Source organism: Rana temporaria, chromosome 2 (genome assembly GCF_905171775.1).
Source record: "Rana temporaria chromosome 2, aRanTem1.1, whole genome shotgun sequence".
Lineage (NCBI taxonomy): Eukaryota > Metazoa > Chordata > Amphibia > Anura > Ranidae > Rana > Rana temporaria.
The window spans coordinates 72,129,692-72,150,020 of record NC_053490.1 but is presented as its reverse complement, the minus strand read 5'-3'; the positions used below and the strand labels follow the sequence as shown (position 1 = coordinate 72,150,020).

Below are 20,329 nucleotides of genomic sequence, written 5' to 3'. Positions count from 1 at the left end.
ATCCAAAACATCTAGTGTAATTTCTGGCTGCTGTCTCTTTCCTTTGGCTATCTGTATGAGTTCCTTCTGACAGTTAATGTTGATACCAAAGGGTCCTGGGGGATGGCCCCTCTTCTCCAGCATACAGCAAATGATTCACAGCCTCAGCTGTGCATGTTTCATTGTGAGACTGCGTAGAGGTGGGTGTGTCCATGCCCTTAGGTCTCAAATTACACTGAGCCCTCATGCCGTGCAGTGCCAGACGTCAGATCCCTGCCCCCTGTCTTCTGGAGCAAAATAAAAACAGCAAATCATGGGTACAAATGCTAGCTACAACTAGTGAGATTTTTGCTTTTGTTTTTTTGCAATTAAACATGTAATAGAGGAGGATAAGGTTACCGGCATGTCCTTTGTCATTAAAGGGGTGTTCCAGACTTGTTTTAAGTTTATTAAAAGTCAGCAGCTACAAAAAGTGTAGCTGCTGGCTTTTAATAAACAGACACTTACCTGCTCCACGGTTCCAGCGACGCGCCGGCCGGGGGCTCCGCTCCTCGTCCCCCCTCTTCATTCCTAGTGTGGGCACCCGGCAGTGACAGCTTTCGGCTTCACGGCCAGGCACCCACTGCGCATGCACGAGCGGCACTGCGCATGCACGAGCGGCGCGGCACCATCCGATTGGACAGGCGCTCGCCTACAGGGAGGGGTTGCAATAAGGCGATTAAGCTATTCGCCTTACCAGCCCCTCGGCGGAAGGAGGAAGTGGGACAGGAAGTCCCACTCCTCCTGACCCCACTCCCCCCCAAAAAAAATTACATGCCAAATGTGGCACGTAAGGGGGGAAGGAGTGGATTAAGCGGAAGTTCCATTTTTAGGTGAAACTCCGCTTTAATTTATTTTCGATTTCAGGTTCAATGACGCAGAGATTATTCGATTATTAGTTAGATTCTAATCCAGCAACTCTTTTTAAAGGTGTTTAGAGATTCAGCCCCATGACTCATCATTTGATTCTTATGACAGCAAGGGGGTGTATGGATACCCCAGACCTAGAAAGTAGTCTAGGCCCCATAAGTGATGTGGGGTCCAATTTGTGAGGCTCCATGCACAGTAGCTTATTTTTAAGCTCCTAGCAGCTACTTTGAGCATTTTTTTTATGCCCCAAAAGCAAATAGTGTTATCCTATGTCCATGCACACTATTGTAGGCTAGAACTGTTTTTCAAGCTTTAGCTTCGAGGAGCAGGGGAAAAAAATGCCTTTTGTGTTTTTGGAGCGATTTACCAGCAGAAGAAAAAAGCTGATAGCTCCTAGAAGCTCCTAAATGCTGTTAACCTGTACTAAGCACTGATCTCCACTCTCCAGCAGTTTTCTTTCTTAGCCAGCGGCCCACCAGCGTCCTTAACAACCAGTGTATAGCGGCTGCCGCATCCTCCCATGAAATCCTGTTATGGATTGGGGAGGATGACTCCCACACTTTTTCCCCATTTTTTGTCAGTTGTGAACCCCGCTGATGAGTCATCCGTTGTTAAGAACGTGGCTGCTTCTTATTCACTGGTTGTTAAGAACACCGGCAGCTACCGCTCCTAAACACATTTGAAAACGCTCCTAAACCCTGCAAAAATGCTGCTAAATATAAGCTTTTTTTTTAATCCAGCTTTTATGAGCATCTAGTGTGCATTGAGTGTTGCATTTACGGTTAGCCCTGGTGCACAAGGCCTCAGCATTTAGGTGTGGGCATGTGTGTATTGTCCAGCCCAGTTGCTGGCAGCCTATAAACTCTGAGAGGCTGACAGCTGCTGCAACTGGACATGGCTGGACAGTGCATCGAATACTGCTAATGTTAAGGGAATTATACACCCGGGGACAAATGTCCAGATACTAGAGCTGGACGCCCAGGGCTGGATGATGTGCCTTCTGCCCATACCTAAATGCCAGAGCCTTATGCACTGGGGCTAAACACCCAGTGTGCATGAAGCCATACTCTAGCATTCCCTCAAAACTCCCTTTGCCAACATCCCCTTAGTACACAAAGCTGAACAGAGAGAATGGGTACCTTAAGACGTAGTATTTGCCATTATGGCCCCAATTCAAGGTCTAACAAAATCAAGAGTGTCATGGTGCCAAAGCAATGTTCTGACACTTGTTTTCTTATTGAAAGGTTAAGTTGGGAACAGTAAAATATCAATAAACTATATATATTTTTTTTAAAGATTGTTTATTTATATGCAATTTTGTATGTACGAACCAAAGAGATATTCTTGGGTGTGCCAACACAATTAAACATGACATATACAGTACATAACCAAACACACTCCATTCATTCTGCATCTTTATATACTGTAAGGCAGAGAAAACATATTGCTCACTTATGCAACTTAATAAATAAACCTACTCCTAGGGGAGGGGTGGGCATGGTCCCATCGTCAGCCTGCCAGGTTGGGTCGTCTAGTGCAGTGTTTCTCAACTCCAGTCCTCGGGGCGCACCAACAGGTCTTGTTTTCAGGCTTTCCATTATTGTGCACAGGTGATTTTATCAGTTTCACTGCCTTAGTAATTACCACAGCAGTTTGATCTGAGGGAAATCCTGAAAACATGACCTGTTGGTGCGCCCCGAGGACTGGAGTTGAGAAACACTGGTCTAGTGCATCAATCCAAGTTTGCCAAATCTTAAAGAATTGTTGAGGACAGAACCTATTATTGTTCACTATTTTAAATTTGGGTACTAGATCATCTAGGAGCCTCTTTAGGTGGGTAAAGCGCAGAGTCGATGTACTCTTCCTATTGCATAAAATAGTTTTCCTTGCATAAAACAATATAGCTGGAAAAATAACTTTCTGGTTGTTGGTTAAGGCATAATTATTTTCCAAATCAAACAGACCAATCTTTGGTGGTTTTGGATCCCACAAAACGTGAGCTTTTTCCAGAAATATAAACACCTGATCCCATAATGTTAATCAGAAAAACATATGTAAAGTGTCTGATGGTGACATAGAATATCTCAGACAAGTAGCAGAGGTAACCTTCAGGGGTATATTAAAGCTGATTAAGAAATGTAAATTGAATAAGTTTGTGGGCTGTGCTAATGCAGTCTCTAAAGGAGAAGTGCAGCCTTAGCTCGTTTGACTGGGCTTCTCCTCTGGGTCACAGAAGTGCAATCTGCTTTGCACTCCTGTGACCTGTTTTCAGCAGAAAGCGGACTGAAGTCCACTCTCTGCTGACGTCATAAGAATCAGTCCAGGCACCATGTCATCCCGACAATAAAGTCTGGATCTGCGTGGTGCCTGAACTGATACCCGTCTCGGCCTCTTAGCTCCCTGCCCCTCCACAGCTCAGCACTCCAGTGAGCGTGTAGGACCAGAGAGGAGATCTGCTGATTGACAGTCAGCAGCTCTCCACTCGGGGATCTGTGAGAACCAAGCCATCGGTGGTGTTTGGTGGCAGGGTTCTTAGTGAAGAGGCGCCGGGGGACAGCTGCAGCATTGGACCGATGCTGCATCCACCTAAGTAAGTATGAATAAGCAAAAAAAAAAACATACTTCTCTATTAAACCATGACACTTCCAGATCTTTCTACTGGTCATCATCTAGTGTTAATAGTAAGCATAATTGCATAGTGCTTTTTAAAAAGGATGAGGCTCCTTATGCCCCATACACACGATCCGAAAATCTGACGGCAGATCCTCCTACTTTTTTCGCGGTCTAGTCGCAAGTAGAAATTAGATTGGTTACTAAAGTCACAAAAATTCTCGTATGACGGAAAACAAAATCGGAAGTGATGTCATGTGTTGTAATCTATTTGTATTGTATTTTCGGACGACAACTATACTGATTGAACGAAAATCGTTTTGCGTCGAAAGCTGTATTTTTTGTCCGATTTTCGGATTGTGTGTACGAGGCATTAGCCTGAAGGTATGGTACAGTATACTGCATATCTCATATGTAGATTTGACCAAGTTCTCCCTATTTTTAAATGTAAAAACAATATTTAATATAGGAAGTTTAGCAGGTACATCACTATGCTGGTGAAATTAGCGTAAAGGTGGCATTCTCATGGCCCACTGCTTTTCCAGTTGGTCCTGGCTTAGTGGTAACGTGACTTCCCAGGGCGCTCCCTTTAAGGTTAAACTACAGGATATCAATGCACAAGGTTGGATTAATCCTCTGTGTGCTCTGGGCATAACGTATGGCATGATATGTCAACACTCTCTCGTGTAAAGGAAGCCCTGTGTGTGCTGATGGTTTAACACTGCTCATCATAAAGCTGCGATTACCACGGATTCACGCTGCACCTGTGCTTGCCCCGATTAGCAGCAAAGCTCAGTCAAGTTACTTAGACTCCATGGAGTCTGCACTGTAGAGTCAACAGAGCCCATTAATCTCTCTCTGGCCCTCACACCGATGAAAACCTAGAACAACTGGGAAATAAATGTGTCTATAAGCCAGGCGTAAGTGTGGGAACTCTTATCGCTTTTCCGTCTTTGAGACTGTATAGAAAGGGGCATTCTTCCCTTTTCTTGTGATTTTGTACATCACAGAATGTATTACAGCCCATTCATTTTCCTTTTTTTTTTTCTTTTTTTTTTATCTGCATGTCTAAGGCTGGCCATATATGGAACACATCAATAAAAAAGATTGAAAATAGCTGATTAACGTAACAAAATAGTTTTGCGACATGATGGAGCCCAGTTAAGCCCCTTTAAATGTCTGTACCGTGAAAACTGTGCCCAAAAAAAAAACAGAGGGCAAAGGACTTGGCATCAATTTTATCTATATGCTCCCAGAAGCTGATCTTGTCCTCATCACTGACTAACCATGCCTTGTTCTGCACTGGGTATATGTATAGAGGTGATTATCTTAGTAAAGGAGCAGGGGGATCCACAGAACGAATGAAGCAGAAGCAGGGAAATACTTGTACTGCAGGGCCCCAGGTGCAACTTCCTCTCCAGCAAGCCCACAGGAAAACAGTAACCAGCACAATAGTGACAATTAAGCTAAAGAACAGTAGTACCTAGGCACAATCACATTTCTATTGTTTAGGGAAAATGTAAGGTAGAATGTAAATTTTTCAATTCATATACTCAGTGAATTGACTGGCCTCAGGTAATACACAGAGATTAAACAAATCCTCCTACATAAATTGTACTTGTTTATCTAAGGAAGAGACACATACAGCACACAGGAACAGAGCTGAGTAAGGATCAGCTCAGGTGTGTTCGCAACTCCACGTGCCTGCCAGGAAGCTGACACTCCGCAGCGCTAATCACAGGCAGTGAGACACTTCCTGATCTGCAGCTGCAAAGATTAGGAAATGTCTCACTACGTCTGATTGGCGCTGTGGAGTGTCAGCTTCCTGGCGGGCACGTGGCGTTTACGAACACACCTGAGCTCACCCTTAAAGCTGAGGCTGTCAATCAGCTGGAAGTCCCATTTTTCTTTTGGTGTCAGAAAAACTTGTCAGAAGTGATTTACGCTGATAGCAGAGAAATGATGCAGCAGACAGAATCAACACTTAATTAAGACAAGTACACACTATAGAGGGATATGCTTTGTTCATATTTAATTTCTGAGGTTTACAACCACTTTAAGGAAAATATAAAAATGTTCCTCTTCCTTTTTCACTCAGTGCCCCTCGTGGTTTCTGTTTCCACCCACATTTTTATTGGGGACCTTATTGCTTCCTGTTTGAAGCTAGTTATTTGCATGTCTAGCTTACCAAGTTTCTTACTAGATATTTATTTTTCTGTTTTTCCTGCTATTATGTGAGACACAATGTTTATTTGTCTACGGATGCTTTTCCAACTGCTTGTACCTTGTCAATACCTGCAAACTTTGCAAATGATGTGTAGCTAAAGTATATCTGTGGGTGTGTTTATCTTTTGGATTGCATGAAAATAAAGAATACGAAAAATAGGTTTCTGCATGTCTTACCTGAATCACAAATTAAAAAAATAAGGGGTTTATTTTTTATTTTAGGGTTGTGGGCAGAGCCATGCAAATCATTCCCTCTTGCTGCTGAATATACAGTTCTTATGATTGGTGGAGGTTTTCAACTTCTGACCTATGGGGTCAGTTTCAGCATGGTGCCAGAGGAGAAGCAGATCAAGAACCCTGTGTTCCTAAAATCCTAAAACACGTAATATAGGCATTAGGTTATTTTAGACCCCTGCGGTCTCCCTAGAGTGAACCCAGCGCTGGGACAAGGTCACCTAGAGCAATCTTATTTAAAGCGGAGGTCTGTTAAAAAAATAATTAAAGTCAGCAGCTACTAACACTGCTGACTTTTAATAAGGACACTTACCCGTCCTAGTCGCCAGCGATGTTGGCCCCCGCCGAGGCCGATCCCCGATCCTGGCAGCTCCAGGCGCCGCCATCCACAGTAAGGGAAACAGGCAGTAAAGCCGTGCGGCTTCACTGCCCGTTTCCTACTGCGCATTAGCGTGAGCAGCGTGGCGCTTTGTGAATGGGCCGGCTGCTTTCTGGGATACACACAGGGCCAGATTCACGTAGAATCGCGGAGGCGTAACGTATCCTAGATACGTTACACCGCCGCAATTTTTCATCGCAAGTGCCTGATTTACCAAGCACTTGCGATGAAAACTACGCCGGCGGCATCCAGCGCAAGGCGGGCCAATTTAAATGGGTGTGTACCATTTAAATTAGGCGCGCTCCCGCGCCGGACCTACTGCGCATGCTCCGTTTCTTAACTCCCGCCGTGCTTTGCACGCCGTGACGTCATTTTTTTGAACGGACGGCTTACGCAAACGACGTCCATACTTTAGACAGCAATACACTTGCTGACTAAAGTTAGGGCACCAAAAAAAACGACTAACTTTGCGACGGGAAACTAGACTAGCGGCGACGTAGCGAACGCGAAAATCCATCGTGGATCCGCCGTAACTCCTAATTTGCATACCCGACACTGGTTTACGACGCAAACTCCCCCCAGCGGCGGCCGCGGTACTGCATCCTAAGATCCGACAGTGTAAAACAATTACACCTGTCGGATCTTAGGGATATCTATGCGTAACTGATTCTATGAATCAGTTGCATTGATAGAAACAGAGATACGCCGTCGTATCTCATTTGTGAATCTGGCCCACAGTTCCCAGAATGCAGCGTGCCCCATTCACAAGAAGAAACAGAGTGTAGGAGGAGGAAGAGAATCCACTGCGGAGGATGAAGAGGCAGATTCGGCACTTCCGCATAGAAACAGCTATTTAGGGTAAGTAAACATTTATTTTTATTTTTTTCATTTTTTTTTTTTTTTTTTTAGATTTTTGGTGGGAAGATTTTTTTCAGGGTGAAACTCCGCTTTAAATCCAGTCCTCAAGTACTCCCAAACAGGTCATGTTTTCAGGCGTTCCATTATTTTGCACGATGGTCACTTTCAATCTCCCTCAACTTTCTTCTCCCCCACTTTCTTTTATTTACCCCAGTGTTTGTCACTTTTATGTATTTTTTTTGTTTGGTGTCACGTTTTGTCACAGTGTGATTAGTAGGGTGCCGGTCCTCGGGCCAGCCCTGAACGTCTTGGAAGTGGGTGGACATGGCCTTCTGGCTTAGTTCGCCTGCTCTCATGGGGTCTCCCTTCTGGGAAGCCCCACCTAGTACTTGGGTGGGTTCTGTTTTGGCAGACCCTCCAAAGAATGGGGTCCGTGTGGCTTCGGCTGCACGGACCATGTGAAGTACCTCAGTCCCCGTCTGGAGCCTAACGCCCCGGGGGAGCAGGTTCAGGTCCTTCTTTATGGAGGATAGACGTAGGACCCACGTTTTTGTGTTTCACTCTTGTGTGTGCAATTTTTTTCGGCACTGGGTGGAGTTTTTTGGGTGTGTTTCACACGCCATAGGCTTTTCAAAAAGAATTATTTTGCACAGGTGATTGGATCAGTTTCACTGCCTTGGTAAGTACCACAGCTGATTCATCTGTTCTGTGTCATTTACGTGGGGTCACGAAACATTTGAATACAACACGCCCCCTACCAGCCTAGTTTTGAATTAGGCGGGCTTACGCCGTGTCAGATACACTATGCCGCCGTAACTTAGAGCACAAGTTGTTTCTGAATACGGGACCTGCCGCTCTAAGTTACGGCGGCATAGTGTATCTGAGATACGCTACGCTCGCCTAAAGATAGGCAGATCTTTCTGAATCCGGGCCTATATTGCCAAAACTATTGGGATACCTGCCTTAACATGCACATGAACTTTAATGGCATCCCAGTCTTCGTCAGTGGGGTTAAAGAATGAGTTGGCCCACCCTTTGCAGCTATACCAAGTTCAACTCTTCTGGGAAGGCTGTCCACAAGGTTTGGAGTGTGTCTATGGGAATGTTTGATCATTCTTCCAGAAGCGCATTTGTGAGGTCAGGCACTGATGTTGGGCAAGAACACCTGACTCACAGTCTCCAATTGAATTCATCCCAAAGGTGTTCTATCGGGTTGAGAATGTGTCTCTGTGTAGGCCTGTATTGTTTCTCCACCCCAAACTCGCTCATCCATGTCTTTATGGACCTTGCTTTGTGCACTGGTGAGCAGTCATGTTGGAACAGGAAGGGGCCACCCCCAAACTGTTCCCACAAAGTTAGGAGCATGTAATTGTTCAAAATGTCTGACACTGAAGTCTTAAGAGTTCTCTTCACTGGAACAAGGGGCCAAGCCCAAACCCTGAAAAACAACCCCACACCATAATCCCCCCTCCATCAAACTTTACACTTGGCACAATGCAGTCAGGCAAGTACCGTTCTCCTGGCAACCGGCCAACCCAGACACGTCCTTCAGGTTGCCAGACAGAAAAGCGTGATTTGTCACTCCAGAGAACACATCTTCTCTGCTCTAGAGTTCAGTGGCGGCATGCTTTACACCACTGCATCCGACATTTTGCATTGCACTTGGTAATGTAAGGCTTGAAAGCAGCTACTCAGTAATTTGTCAAAAGTGTCTGATGTGTCCGCCATAATGTCACAGTCACAATAAAAATCGCAGATCACCGCCATTACTAGTAAAACAAAATTATTAATAAAAACGCTATAAAACTATCTCCTATTTTGTATACCCTATAACTTTTGCGCAAACCCATCAATAAACGCTTATTGCGATTTAAATTTTCACAGTAATGTGTCAAAAGTGTCTGATGTGTCCGCCATAATGTCGCAGTCACAATAAAAATCGCAGATCACCGCCATTACTAGTAAAACAAAATTATTAATAAAAATGCTATAAAACTATCTCCTATTTTGTATACCCTATAACTTTTGCGCAAACCCATCAATAAACGCTTATTGCGATTTTAATTTTCACAGTAATCAGTGCATTTTTATAGCACTGATCGCTGTGAAAATGACAATGGTCCCAAAAATGTGTCAAAAGTGTCTGATGTGTCCGCCATAATGTCGCAGTAACAATAAAAATCGCAGATCACCGCCATTACTAGTAAAACAAAATTATTATATCTCCTATTTATCTCCTATTATCTCCTATTTTGTATACCCTATAACTTTTGCGCAAACCCATCAATAAACGCTTATTGCGATTTTTTTTTAACAGTAATGTGTCAAAAGTGTCTGATGTGTCCGCCATAATGTCGCAGTCACAATAAAAATCGCAGATCACCGCCATTACTAGTAAAACAAAATTATTAATAAAAATGCTATAAAACTATCTCCTATTTTGTATACCCTATAACTTTTGCGCAAACCCATCAATAAACGCTTATTGCGATTTTAATTTTCACAGTAATCAGTGCATTTTTATAGCACTGATCGCTGTGAAAATGACAATGGTCCCAAAAATGTGTCAAAAGTGTCTGATGTGTCCGCCATAATGTCGCAGTAACAATAAAAATCGCAGATCACCGCCATTACTAGTAAAACAAAGTTATTAATAGAAATGCTATAAAACTATCTCCTATTTTGTATACCCTATAACTTTTGCGCAAACCCATCAATAAACGCTTATTGCGATTTTTTTTTACCAAAAATATGTAGAAGAATATGTATCGGCCTAAACTGAGAAAAAATATATGTTTTATATATATATATATATATATATATATATATATATATATATATATATATATATATAACATATATATATATATATATATATATATATATATATATATATATATATATATATTGGGGGATATATTGGGGGATATTTATTATAGCAAAAAGTAAAAAATATTGCATTTTTTTTAAAATTGACGCTCAATTTTTGTTTATAGCGCAAAAAAACACAGAGGTGATCAAATACCACCAAAAGAAAGCTCTATTTGTGGGAAAAAAGGACGCCAATTTTGTTTGGGAGCCACGCACCATGCAATTGTCAGTTAAAGCAATGCAGTGCCGAATCGCAAAAAGTGGCCTGGTCCTTTAGCTACAAAACAGTCCGGGGCTTAAGTGGTTAAAGTGACACAGTGGCGTAACGCACAAAATGGCCTGTTTATTAAGGGGGTAAATCCTTCTGGTCCATAAGTGGTTAACTGATCTTTTGGGGATGCAGATGGCAGTAAATCTCAAACTTATCCAAACTTACTCCTAATTTAGTATCTGTCTGTTTTTTTCTCTTTTAAAATGTATACATATTTGTAATTTATTAACTTGTTGTGTTTAAATCAAAATGATTGTTTTGATAAACATTTGCACAGCTATCATTGGAACCTTTAAAATCTATAGTATTATCTTTTATTTGGCAGGTCCTATGCTTTCAAAAATGTATTATTAGGAGATTTTTTGTAAAATGTTAATAAAAAATATTTCACTATAATCTAAAAGTGAAAAATAGCAACATTGGTTGACCTCGCTGAGTTGGAGAGCTTGGGGAAGGCAGTGAAAGGTTTAATATGAGAAATAAAACGTGTGTCAGTAATAACATGTTACAGAACGCTATGTTTAACTGAAACTATAGAGAATATCTTTAATATTTATTCCAGAAACTAACAACCATCCTTCATCATAAAAAAAGCTACGTCTATTGCTAGGTGAATGTTTTCTACCTGTTGTTAATGTAATGTTACACGTATAGGGAGTCGTGTTTCTAAATCGCTGTTTTCTGTTTAAAGGTCTTGAATCTTGTACAGTCCTATGTAACCCTGCGGGTGCCCCTGTACGTGTCCTATGTGTTTCACTCTCCGGTGGGAGTCGGTGGCTGGCAGCATTTCGATCTGCACTCTGAGCTGCGGCTCACATTTGTGTACGACACCGCCATCTTGTGGAAGGATGGTATCGGTAGCCCGCCAGAAGCTGAATTACAAGGTAATTTCTTCCTATCTTCTATAATGTCATGAAATAATTGAATGTGCCATATAGCTGAACCAGATGTACTTTGCAGATAAATTGTTTATCTTTTTTAATTTTCTGCCTGCATTGACTGGAATGTCTTCCATATTCTACTTTTTTTTCAATTGCATTCTAATCTTTTCTGCTTTGTCTCAAATCCCAACTCCAGACAAACTTTTTTTCCTCATTTTGGACGGAGTCTGGAAGATGTAGAAAATCTGTCAGTATTTTATTGCTGTCGGTGTCCTTTTTGGAAGACAACAATAAGACAAAAATAAATGGAACCCGTAGAATTTGTTGCTATAACTAGCAAAGGAATATGTGCACACAGGCAGGTTAACACTAAAAAAATAAAAAAAATACCCACCATATTCTCCAGCTAGTCAGCATATAAGTCCTGCTTAGGGCATTTGCACACAACTGTCCAGCTGCAGTCTGTTCCTCCCGGAACGGGCACGCCTGGAAGGGACAAGTGCAGTGCCAAACCCCACTGCAGGCAGCCTGTCAAAATCTATGGCAGGCTGCGGCTGGAAAGGGCTTGATGCTGTACCTACATTTAGGGCCCTATGCATTTGGCACCAAGGTTCCAGAATGAAGAAAACTTGTGTTCTGGTACCTTTGGAACTAAAGCCCCACTTATTCTCTGCATTTTGAGAGTGAAGTCAGGATTTACATAGTCGGTGGTTGTTCAGAGGATGAGAATCATGGAGCTGTTTTTGCTAGGGGGGAACATTATTAGAAGAGCCCCCTCCCACCCAATGAAATTTGTTTGTTTGTTATGTACATTTACAAGTGCATATGAAGCCACACTACCATGTCAATAGATATTTACAGTATGTACATCCAAAAAGGGAGGCACATGCAGGACTTGAAAAGGAGCCAAAACATAGAAAATAAACGTATTTACTGAGTGTCCAACAATTTGGTGGGACACAGCCTACCTCTGCCAAGGCCCTGAAAAAGTGAGCCATACCCCACTGAAGCGTTGCCAATGTACTATTCCTAATGCACACATTTCTAAAAAGTGGCTGTAAATGTAACTGTGTGCTGTAGCCACAACCTGCTGGAACAGAAGATTCAGAGTGAGAGAATGTCACCAGCACATCACAGATCTTCAGGTCCTGAAGGGATCCTGTGAGGCTTCTGAAACATTACTTCTGTTACAATAATGTGATTGCTAAATAAAGCTTTGTGCTGGTGACATTCTGTCCCATTGAAACGTTGGCCACTTAGTAAAGATGATAACAACACACACACACACACATCACTTGGGTTGAGCTGCAAGTGATTTTTAATCAATATGTGAACATGGTGCCCATTGTTTACAGGGTTAACTCTGCCGCACAATATATCATACAAAAGAGAACTGTGCTCCCTAATTTGAAAAATGTATGCATTTATTCCAGTTGGAACAGTACATAGGAACATACTACATGAACTACACTCTTCATTTAGTATCTGTGTACCATTACAATTTGAATAAGCAATGCAGCACTCTTTTGCAGCACACACACACACATATATATATATATATATATATATATATATATATATATATATATATATATATACACTACACTATACACTATAAATAAAAACTGTGCTGTCCCTTTAAGTAAAAATCCATTAACAAACCAGTGCAAAAAAATATCAGTGCATAAAATTATATAGAGGCCTCCAATCCCAGAAGACGCCAGTTGTGGGGCAACGTGTCAGGCAGAGCTAGAGTGTGACGTCATCATGCACAAGCATGCCAAATGGTCCTGCAGCCGTGCTTTTTGTATAACGCATACTGTATGTTTTTCCTGACACATATGGATCCTGAATACTTGGGTGTGGAGTAAAGTTCCAGGCGTATATTCCTGCTGTGGAGACACTATGGCTACATGTTACTGACGGGGTTTATTGAGCTACCCGGATACTTGATGGTGAAAGTTTTCGGCTATCAAGGAGATTTTTAAGAGCACTCGATCTCTCTAATTTGAGATCTCCAGTTTTGTAAGAGGCCATCTATACTTGGACTACCGTCTAAAAATCACCCTTTTTTGCACTGGAGCACCTGAACATTTTATTTTTTATTATGAATTTATTGAACATGGATTTTTTGATTATATGATTTGCACATACACTGTTTTGGAGATTTATTTGAATGCATCACTTTTGCTATTTCATTTTTATATGTATAATTTTATGCACTGATATTTTTTCACTGGTTTGTTAATGGATTTTTACTTAAAGGGACAGCGCACTTTTTTAACACTAGACACGCACTTTTTATTTATAGGGGCCAGATTCACAAAGAGATACGACGGTGTATCTCCTGAAAAAAAATTCGCGGACGGCGCATGCGCATTTAAATCGGCGCGGGGACGCGCCTGATTTAAATGCTACACTCCCCCTAGCCGCGGAATTTGAATTCCGCCGGGGGATTTACGATCCGCCGCCGCAAGTTTGGAGGTAAGTGTTTTGTGAATTACCCACTTGCCTCTCAAACTTGCGGCAGCGATCTCAAATCACATAGGTCACGCGGATCTGAAGATCCGCTGATCTATGTGAATCTAGCCCCCTGTGTTTTGTTAGGTCCTGTATTCAGGATTAAACTGCAGCAGTCCAAAATAATTACTTATATATATTTAACTATATACATACAGTATACTGTAAATGCACAAACATTTGAACTTGAGGAGGGCAGCATGCCATTTCTATACTTTGAATTCATTTTGTTACATAAACTTTCGTTTGGATTAGAAAAACCTTTGACTATTGCATCTCACTCCTAGACCCTTTTCTTAGGGCATTGTCTATAGCAGTGGTCTCCAAACTGTGGCACTTTTCTTGTCTTTATTTGGCCCTTGAAGCGTTCTTCCTGCCACTGACACCAACAATGGGGCACTATTTCTTCTACTGACACCAACGATGGGGCATAATTGGGGCATTATTCCTTCCACTGATGCCAACTATTTACGCCAACTATTACTTCCATTGGGCACAGTCTGGCCCCCCTTAAATTCTAATGTACAGTAAATTGGCGCTTTCTTTAGAAAGTTTGGGGACCCCTGGTCTTATCTTAAACTCAACGGTTCGAAAACAGAACTTCTCCTGTTTCATCGAAAGAATCATCCCTCAACAACATGGACACCTCCGCCCGTTCTGGGTAAAACCATCACCCCTAGCACCAAAGTCAAAAGTCTCTGAGTAATTTTCGACACCTTCATGACAATGGATGCACAAATAGGGTCAGTAGTCAGCGGATCGCACCATCTGCTGCGCCTACTACACAGACTCACTCCCTTTATCCCAAAAGAAGACATAGCAGTCGCGGTGAGAACAATTATCAACTCCAGACTTGACTATCCAAATGCCCTCTATCTTGGACTCCCTAAATACCAAATCACTTGTCTGCAAGTCGTTCAAAATACGGGCGCTCGACTTGTGACTGGGAAAAAAACAATGGGAATCAATCCCTTGATTGGTTGCCTGTAAAAGACAGAATCACATTCAAGGCACTCTGTCTAATGCATAAGTGTGTTCAAGGAAATGCCCCCCAATATCTATGCGAAAAACGAAAAGCTCACAACCCCAATCTCGTTCTGCGATCCACCAACCAAAATCTACTGCAGATACCCAACGCCAGATACAAGTGCAAAGGAGAACGAAGATTTGCAGTCCAAGGACCTAGACTATGGAACGCTCTACCAACCAGCATCCGACTGGAGGTGAACTACTTGGCCTTCAGAAGAAAAATCAAAACCCATCTCTACTGAGGGCAAAAAAGTCTACTCAGGGAATGGATACTAAGCGCCCAGGGGCGATTTAGTTTGCATGTGTTGCGCTATATAAGTTTCTCACTCACTCACCCTGGTCTATAGGATGTTATTTGGAGCCTGTCTGTCTAGTTTTTTGCTTTCTACAACATGCAATTCCCTTTGATGGTCATGGGTGTGCACAGAAAGCAAGTGAGAGAAAATCTCAAGGGGACGCAAATAGTATTTAAAGGATGTGTGATCTTTCAAACAAAGTGAACCCTGCCTGCCCCTCTGATAAAAAAAAAATTCAAACCTCTGCTATCCCAAATGTTTACGTACTTAAATCTGACAATCTCAGCCTTCCTTAAATGATTACAGTTTGGAACCAAAATCTTCTGCTCATGACTACATAGTGGGTCCTTAGAGGATTAAACTGGCAAGGTATCTCCAGGACTGGATCCTGTACCTGGTGCCTGTTGGAGCTGATAGTTACCCTGAGGGGACAAGGCAAGAGACTCTCATACCAACCAGTAATCACCCCTAGTTCCTACAATGGTGGTCGTTTTGCCTTCTGTAACCAGCAAAAAAATCATCTTGAGACTGCATTTTCCAGCCAGTTCCATAGTTTTCGTATCAATTTTAACAAAGAACTAATTTGAAACACTATTTCAAAATGTATCTTTTTTTTAACTATTGTTTTATGCTAATAAACCCACGCATAGTGATTGTAATAAAGAGACAATTATCTTTTCAGACCTATTAAGACTTATGAAGCTTCTATTTTAATTTTCTGTTAGTCGTTTCTCAAAATTTTTTAATATGGTTTATGACCGAAAATGTTATTCCATGGAGAAATGTATGAAAACTTTAGTGAGAGCTTCATTTTGTTTGAGTTTTAATTGGCAGATTTGAGTCATGCAGACTATCATGTTCTTGGGTTAAAGATTGTTGATGTGAATGTTTGTAAACCAATGAATCTTTTGGAATAGCAACATTGCCATCTGTCGGTGAACCAGTATTTTACCCAGCTGCTGCCTATAGTTATCAAATGTTCCTATGTTCCTTAAATTATGGTTGTACCATTCTCTGTTCTTCCAGGTTCTTATTCTTTGTTTCACTAAATGCTTTTTCATATGTGCAGATGGGGGGCATAAAAAACAGGCAGCTGAGCCACAGTTTTATCGTACCCCCCCGACCACCCACCTAAATTCTAAAGCCGGTGCAGCAAGTTTAACTCTCAGCCTACAGTGTTTGACAGGTGGCACTGACTGTCCAACTCACCCATTGAGGTCAATTGGAGCACACAGCAACCGCAAGCCAAGAGCTTGGTTCGTGTTTGCACATTTTCTTTATACAAAATCCTCTTTTCTATTAAAAAAATGGAGGAAGATCGCCTCCATATTGCTTGTCAGTGGCTGCTATACTGCCTGCAATAGGCACTGCCGACAGTGTTAAACAGTTTATATGCTATTCATCCACCTTGCCCTCTGTCATTTCTCTTACCATTTTGTCTTCATTTGTTTTCCATCGTTCTTTTGTGAATTCTTCCTGCACATTATATGGCCAAAATATTTGAGTTTTGGTTTCATTATCGGTTTTTCAAGTGCTCAATCTAGACTTTTTTTATCTATGAAAGTAATAAACCATACATTTACATCTACTGTTTTTTTTTTTTTTCAGGTTCTCTGTACCCAACCAGCATGCGTATTAATGAAGAGGGACGCTTGGTGGTCAATTTTAAGACCGAGGCTCGTTTTAATGGTCTTTTCTTGATGTCACATCCCGGTATGAATAACACTAATCACTTCAGCTAGAATTAGTTGAAATACCTTAACTCTACAGTAAGAAAGAGTTTTGCATTCAATGCATAGGAAAGTCTGCCAGGCCAGGTGTGCAGAAAGTCGTATAGATAGAGATACAAGAATGAGTCAAGTGGTTTAATTTTTTAATAGCTACCAAAAATTAGCTACCACTTTTGACTAACCTTTTAAGGATTCCTAATAGCATTATTCTTAAACCCTCAAGGTTTTTCACCTTAATGCATTCTATGTGATGCAGCTGCCCCCCAGTGCCCCCCTTTTACTTACCTGAACCCGGTCTTTCCAACGACGGGGATGAGCACACCAGCTCCAGCCGGTGTCTCGGGTCCTGATTGGACACATAGATAGCAGCGCAGACATTGGCTCCCGCTGCTGTCATTCAAATTCAATGACACAGGAGCTGGGGGCGGGGCCGAGTCCTGCTGTCTGTGTCAATGGGCGCAGCAGCGGGACACGGGAGCGCGCCCACACAAGTGGTCCAAGGAAGAGCAGCTCTCTAGCGGGGAACTCAAGAAGAGGAGGAGCCAGGAGCGCCGCTGAGGGACCCCAGAAGAGGAGGATCCGGGCCACTCTGTGCAAAACCAACTGCACAGAGGAGGTAAGTTTTTTTTTAAAACAAACCTTTACATATCCTTTAAGCTGGCCATAGATAGGTATAATTTCTAATGAAATCCTTAAGAAAAAGAAAATGTGTTCATTTCATTAGTGGGGTCAAATCGATGTTCGTTTTCAACTGTAGTGATGAGAAAATTTGAAGAAGCAGGATGGAAAAAACATTTTGATCAAATTCATTTTTAACTGTGTTTTTTTTTGTTCAGTTTTCAATCTGTGGAATCTTTTCCTTCCAAAATCAAGCGTCAAAAGCAAACAGAATCTTACAAACGATAAATAAATGCTCTTAGAATTTTCATACAAATTTTCCTAAGACTTTTCCTAAGAATTTTAATTTGAAATTCTATCCATCTGGCCAGTTTTTGGCAGTTGATTTATTAAGAATTCACACAGTGAAAGTGCATGTACATTCGATCTACTAAAAAAGGGCAATAACAAATGTAAATCATTATATAAAAACAAAAATAATTCTGTGCTGGGGAAGATTTTAACAAAAACAGCAGCCTACCCCAAAATCTGTGATACCAAATTTGTGCATAAATAAATCAAATAGTGTGGCGCTAAATTAATGCAACAAGACAGAAAGTATACCGTTATTAATGTGTGTAAAACTCTATTATAAATTAAAGCGGTGGTTCACCCAAAAAAACATTTTTTAACATTTCATTCAGGCGAGTTATGATAATGACATTACGCTGGTTTTTTTTTTTAAATCCTTGCCGTACATACCGTTTTATACATATATATGTTCACCGCGGCTTTCGGGTATAATCTGCGGGACTGGGCGTTCCTAATTGATTGACATGCTTCCGACCGGCGCATACAGCGCGTCACGAGTTGCCGAAGGAAGCCGAACGTCTGTGCGCAGGCGCCGTATAGAGCCGACTCGCAGTCCGGCTTCTTTTGGCAACTCGATAATGTCATTATCATAACTCGCCTGAATGTAATGTTAGAAAAAAAATTGGGGGTGAACCCCCGCTTTAATGATAAAAATCTCAATTCACAAAGTGCAAAAATCTGAAATAAATGCAAATTTATATTTCATAAAAAAATTATGAATTGTAAAATTGCATTTATTTTACATTTTTGCACTTTATGAATTGAGATTTTTATCATTAATTTATATTAGAGTTTTATGCACATTAAGTACGGTATATTTTTTATCATGTTGTTTTAATATATCACCACACTATTTGATTTATAAATGTAAATCATTGACTTTTAAACAAAAATACTGCATTTGACCACTAGATAGAGCTAAGTATCATTGGAAATTCCTCTGATACTTAGCTCCATCTAGTGGCCAAATGCAGTATTTTTCTTTGTAAATCAACAATTTCTATTCGATTAGCACAAGATAGAGCCTTTTAAAATATTTTTTTGCCATTAACAAAAGTAAGTGCACTTTCACTGGACAAATGGCTATGAGAATTCTTTATAAATTCACTGCTTAAAGTTTGTCAACTGGAATATATACAAAACAATGCTTGGTAAACAGCATGTTATATACAGTATATACAGTAGCTTCCTCTGTATAGCAAATAAAAAATGATGGATCTGAAATATTCCCTCAAATAAAAAGTCACTCTAAAAAAAAAAACCTTGCTAGAAACAGGAAACTATAGGATGCAACATTCTTCGTAGTGACCGAACGTGCCTGCTCCCTCCAGCTTCCAGTTGCCCAGCAAAATAATGAGGGGCTTTTGGATGATTGTGAAGGTATGAGGAAGCATTCAAGCTCTCACATTAGTCAGAAGGCTGAATCTGTGTGATTGTTTTGAGAAGGGGCACAATTTTTTGTTTCTTCCCCCTTCCCCCTTGAAGTGCAAATCTGATTCCAAAGTGCATAATTATGTATATAGTTACATAAGGTTGAAAAAAGACACTGGCCCACTCAGTTGAACCAATGAAGCAGATAATAAAAGAAAATATGTTACCTTTGCTCAACTGCAAATACAGCTTCCTGTGGCCAGGCCGATGCTCTGGCTGAAGTGTCTCCACACTTAAATGGCAGGATTAGTAGTACGTTTAAGCTGGCTACTTGGTGTCATTCAATAAAATGCAAATCTTTATTAGCTACATGGTAAAACACAAATGTGACAGGTTAACGCGTTTCGGCTGTATCAGCCTTCCTCATAGCCCTATGAAACCGGTATCCACAAGCTGTTTATGAGGATGTCAGCCATTGAACTGATATACAGTACAGACCAAAAGTTTGGACACACCTTCTCATTCAAAGAGTTTTCTTTATTTTCATGACTATGAAACTTGTAGATTCACACTGAAGGCATTAAAACTATGAATTAACACATGTGGAATTATACATAACAAAAAAGTGTGAAACAACTGAAAATATATTTCATATTCTAGGTTCTTCAAAGTAGCCACCTTTTGCTTTGATTACTGCTTGGCACACTCTTGGCATTCTCTTGATGAGCTTCAAGAGGTAGTCACCTGGCGCAGAACCCCATCACTCTCCTTCTTGGTCAAATAGCCCTTACACAGCCTGGAGGTGTGTTTTGGGTCATTGTCCTGTTGAAAAATAAATGATGGTCCAACTAAACGCAAATCGGATGGAATAGCATGCCACTGCAAGATGCTGTGGTAGCCATGCTGGTTCAGTATGCCTTCAATTTTGATTAAATCCCCAACAGTGTCACCAGCAAAGCACCCCCACACCATCACACCTCCTCCTCCATGCTTCACGGTGGGAACCAGGCATGTAGAGTCCATCCGTTCACCTTTTCTGCGTCGCACAAAGACACGGGGGTTGAAACCAAAGATCTCAAGTTTGGACTCATGAGACCAAAGCACAGATTTCCACTTGTCTAATGTCCATTCCTCGTGTTCTTTAGCCCAAACAAGTCTCTTCTGCTTGTTGCCTATCAGATATTCTACCATGAAGG

At 41.3% G+C, this 20,329-nt stretch overlaps 1 protein-coding gene across 1 annotated transcript in view; it reads left to right on the top strand.

The window, feature by feature from the left end:
• The window catches only part of FREM2 (FRAS1 related extracellular matrix 2), a 249,492-nt gene that overhangs the window by 214,835 nt on the left and 14,328 nt on the right, over window positions 1-20,329 (top strand). The window contains exons 17-18 of the mRNA XM_040340373.1: window positions 11,029-11,221; window positions 16,672-16,776. Of these exons, the coding sequence (XP_040196307.1) occupies window positions 11,029-11,221; window positions 16,672-16,776 (298 nt within the window). The remainder of the gene's footprint in view (window positions 1-11,028; window positions 11,222-16,671; window positions 16,777-20,329) is intronic.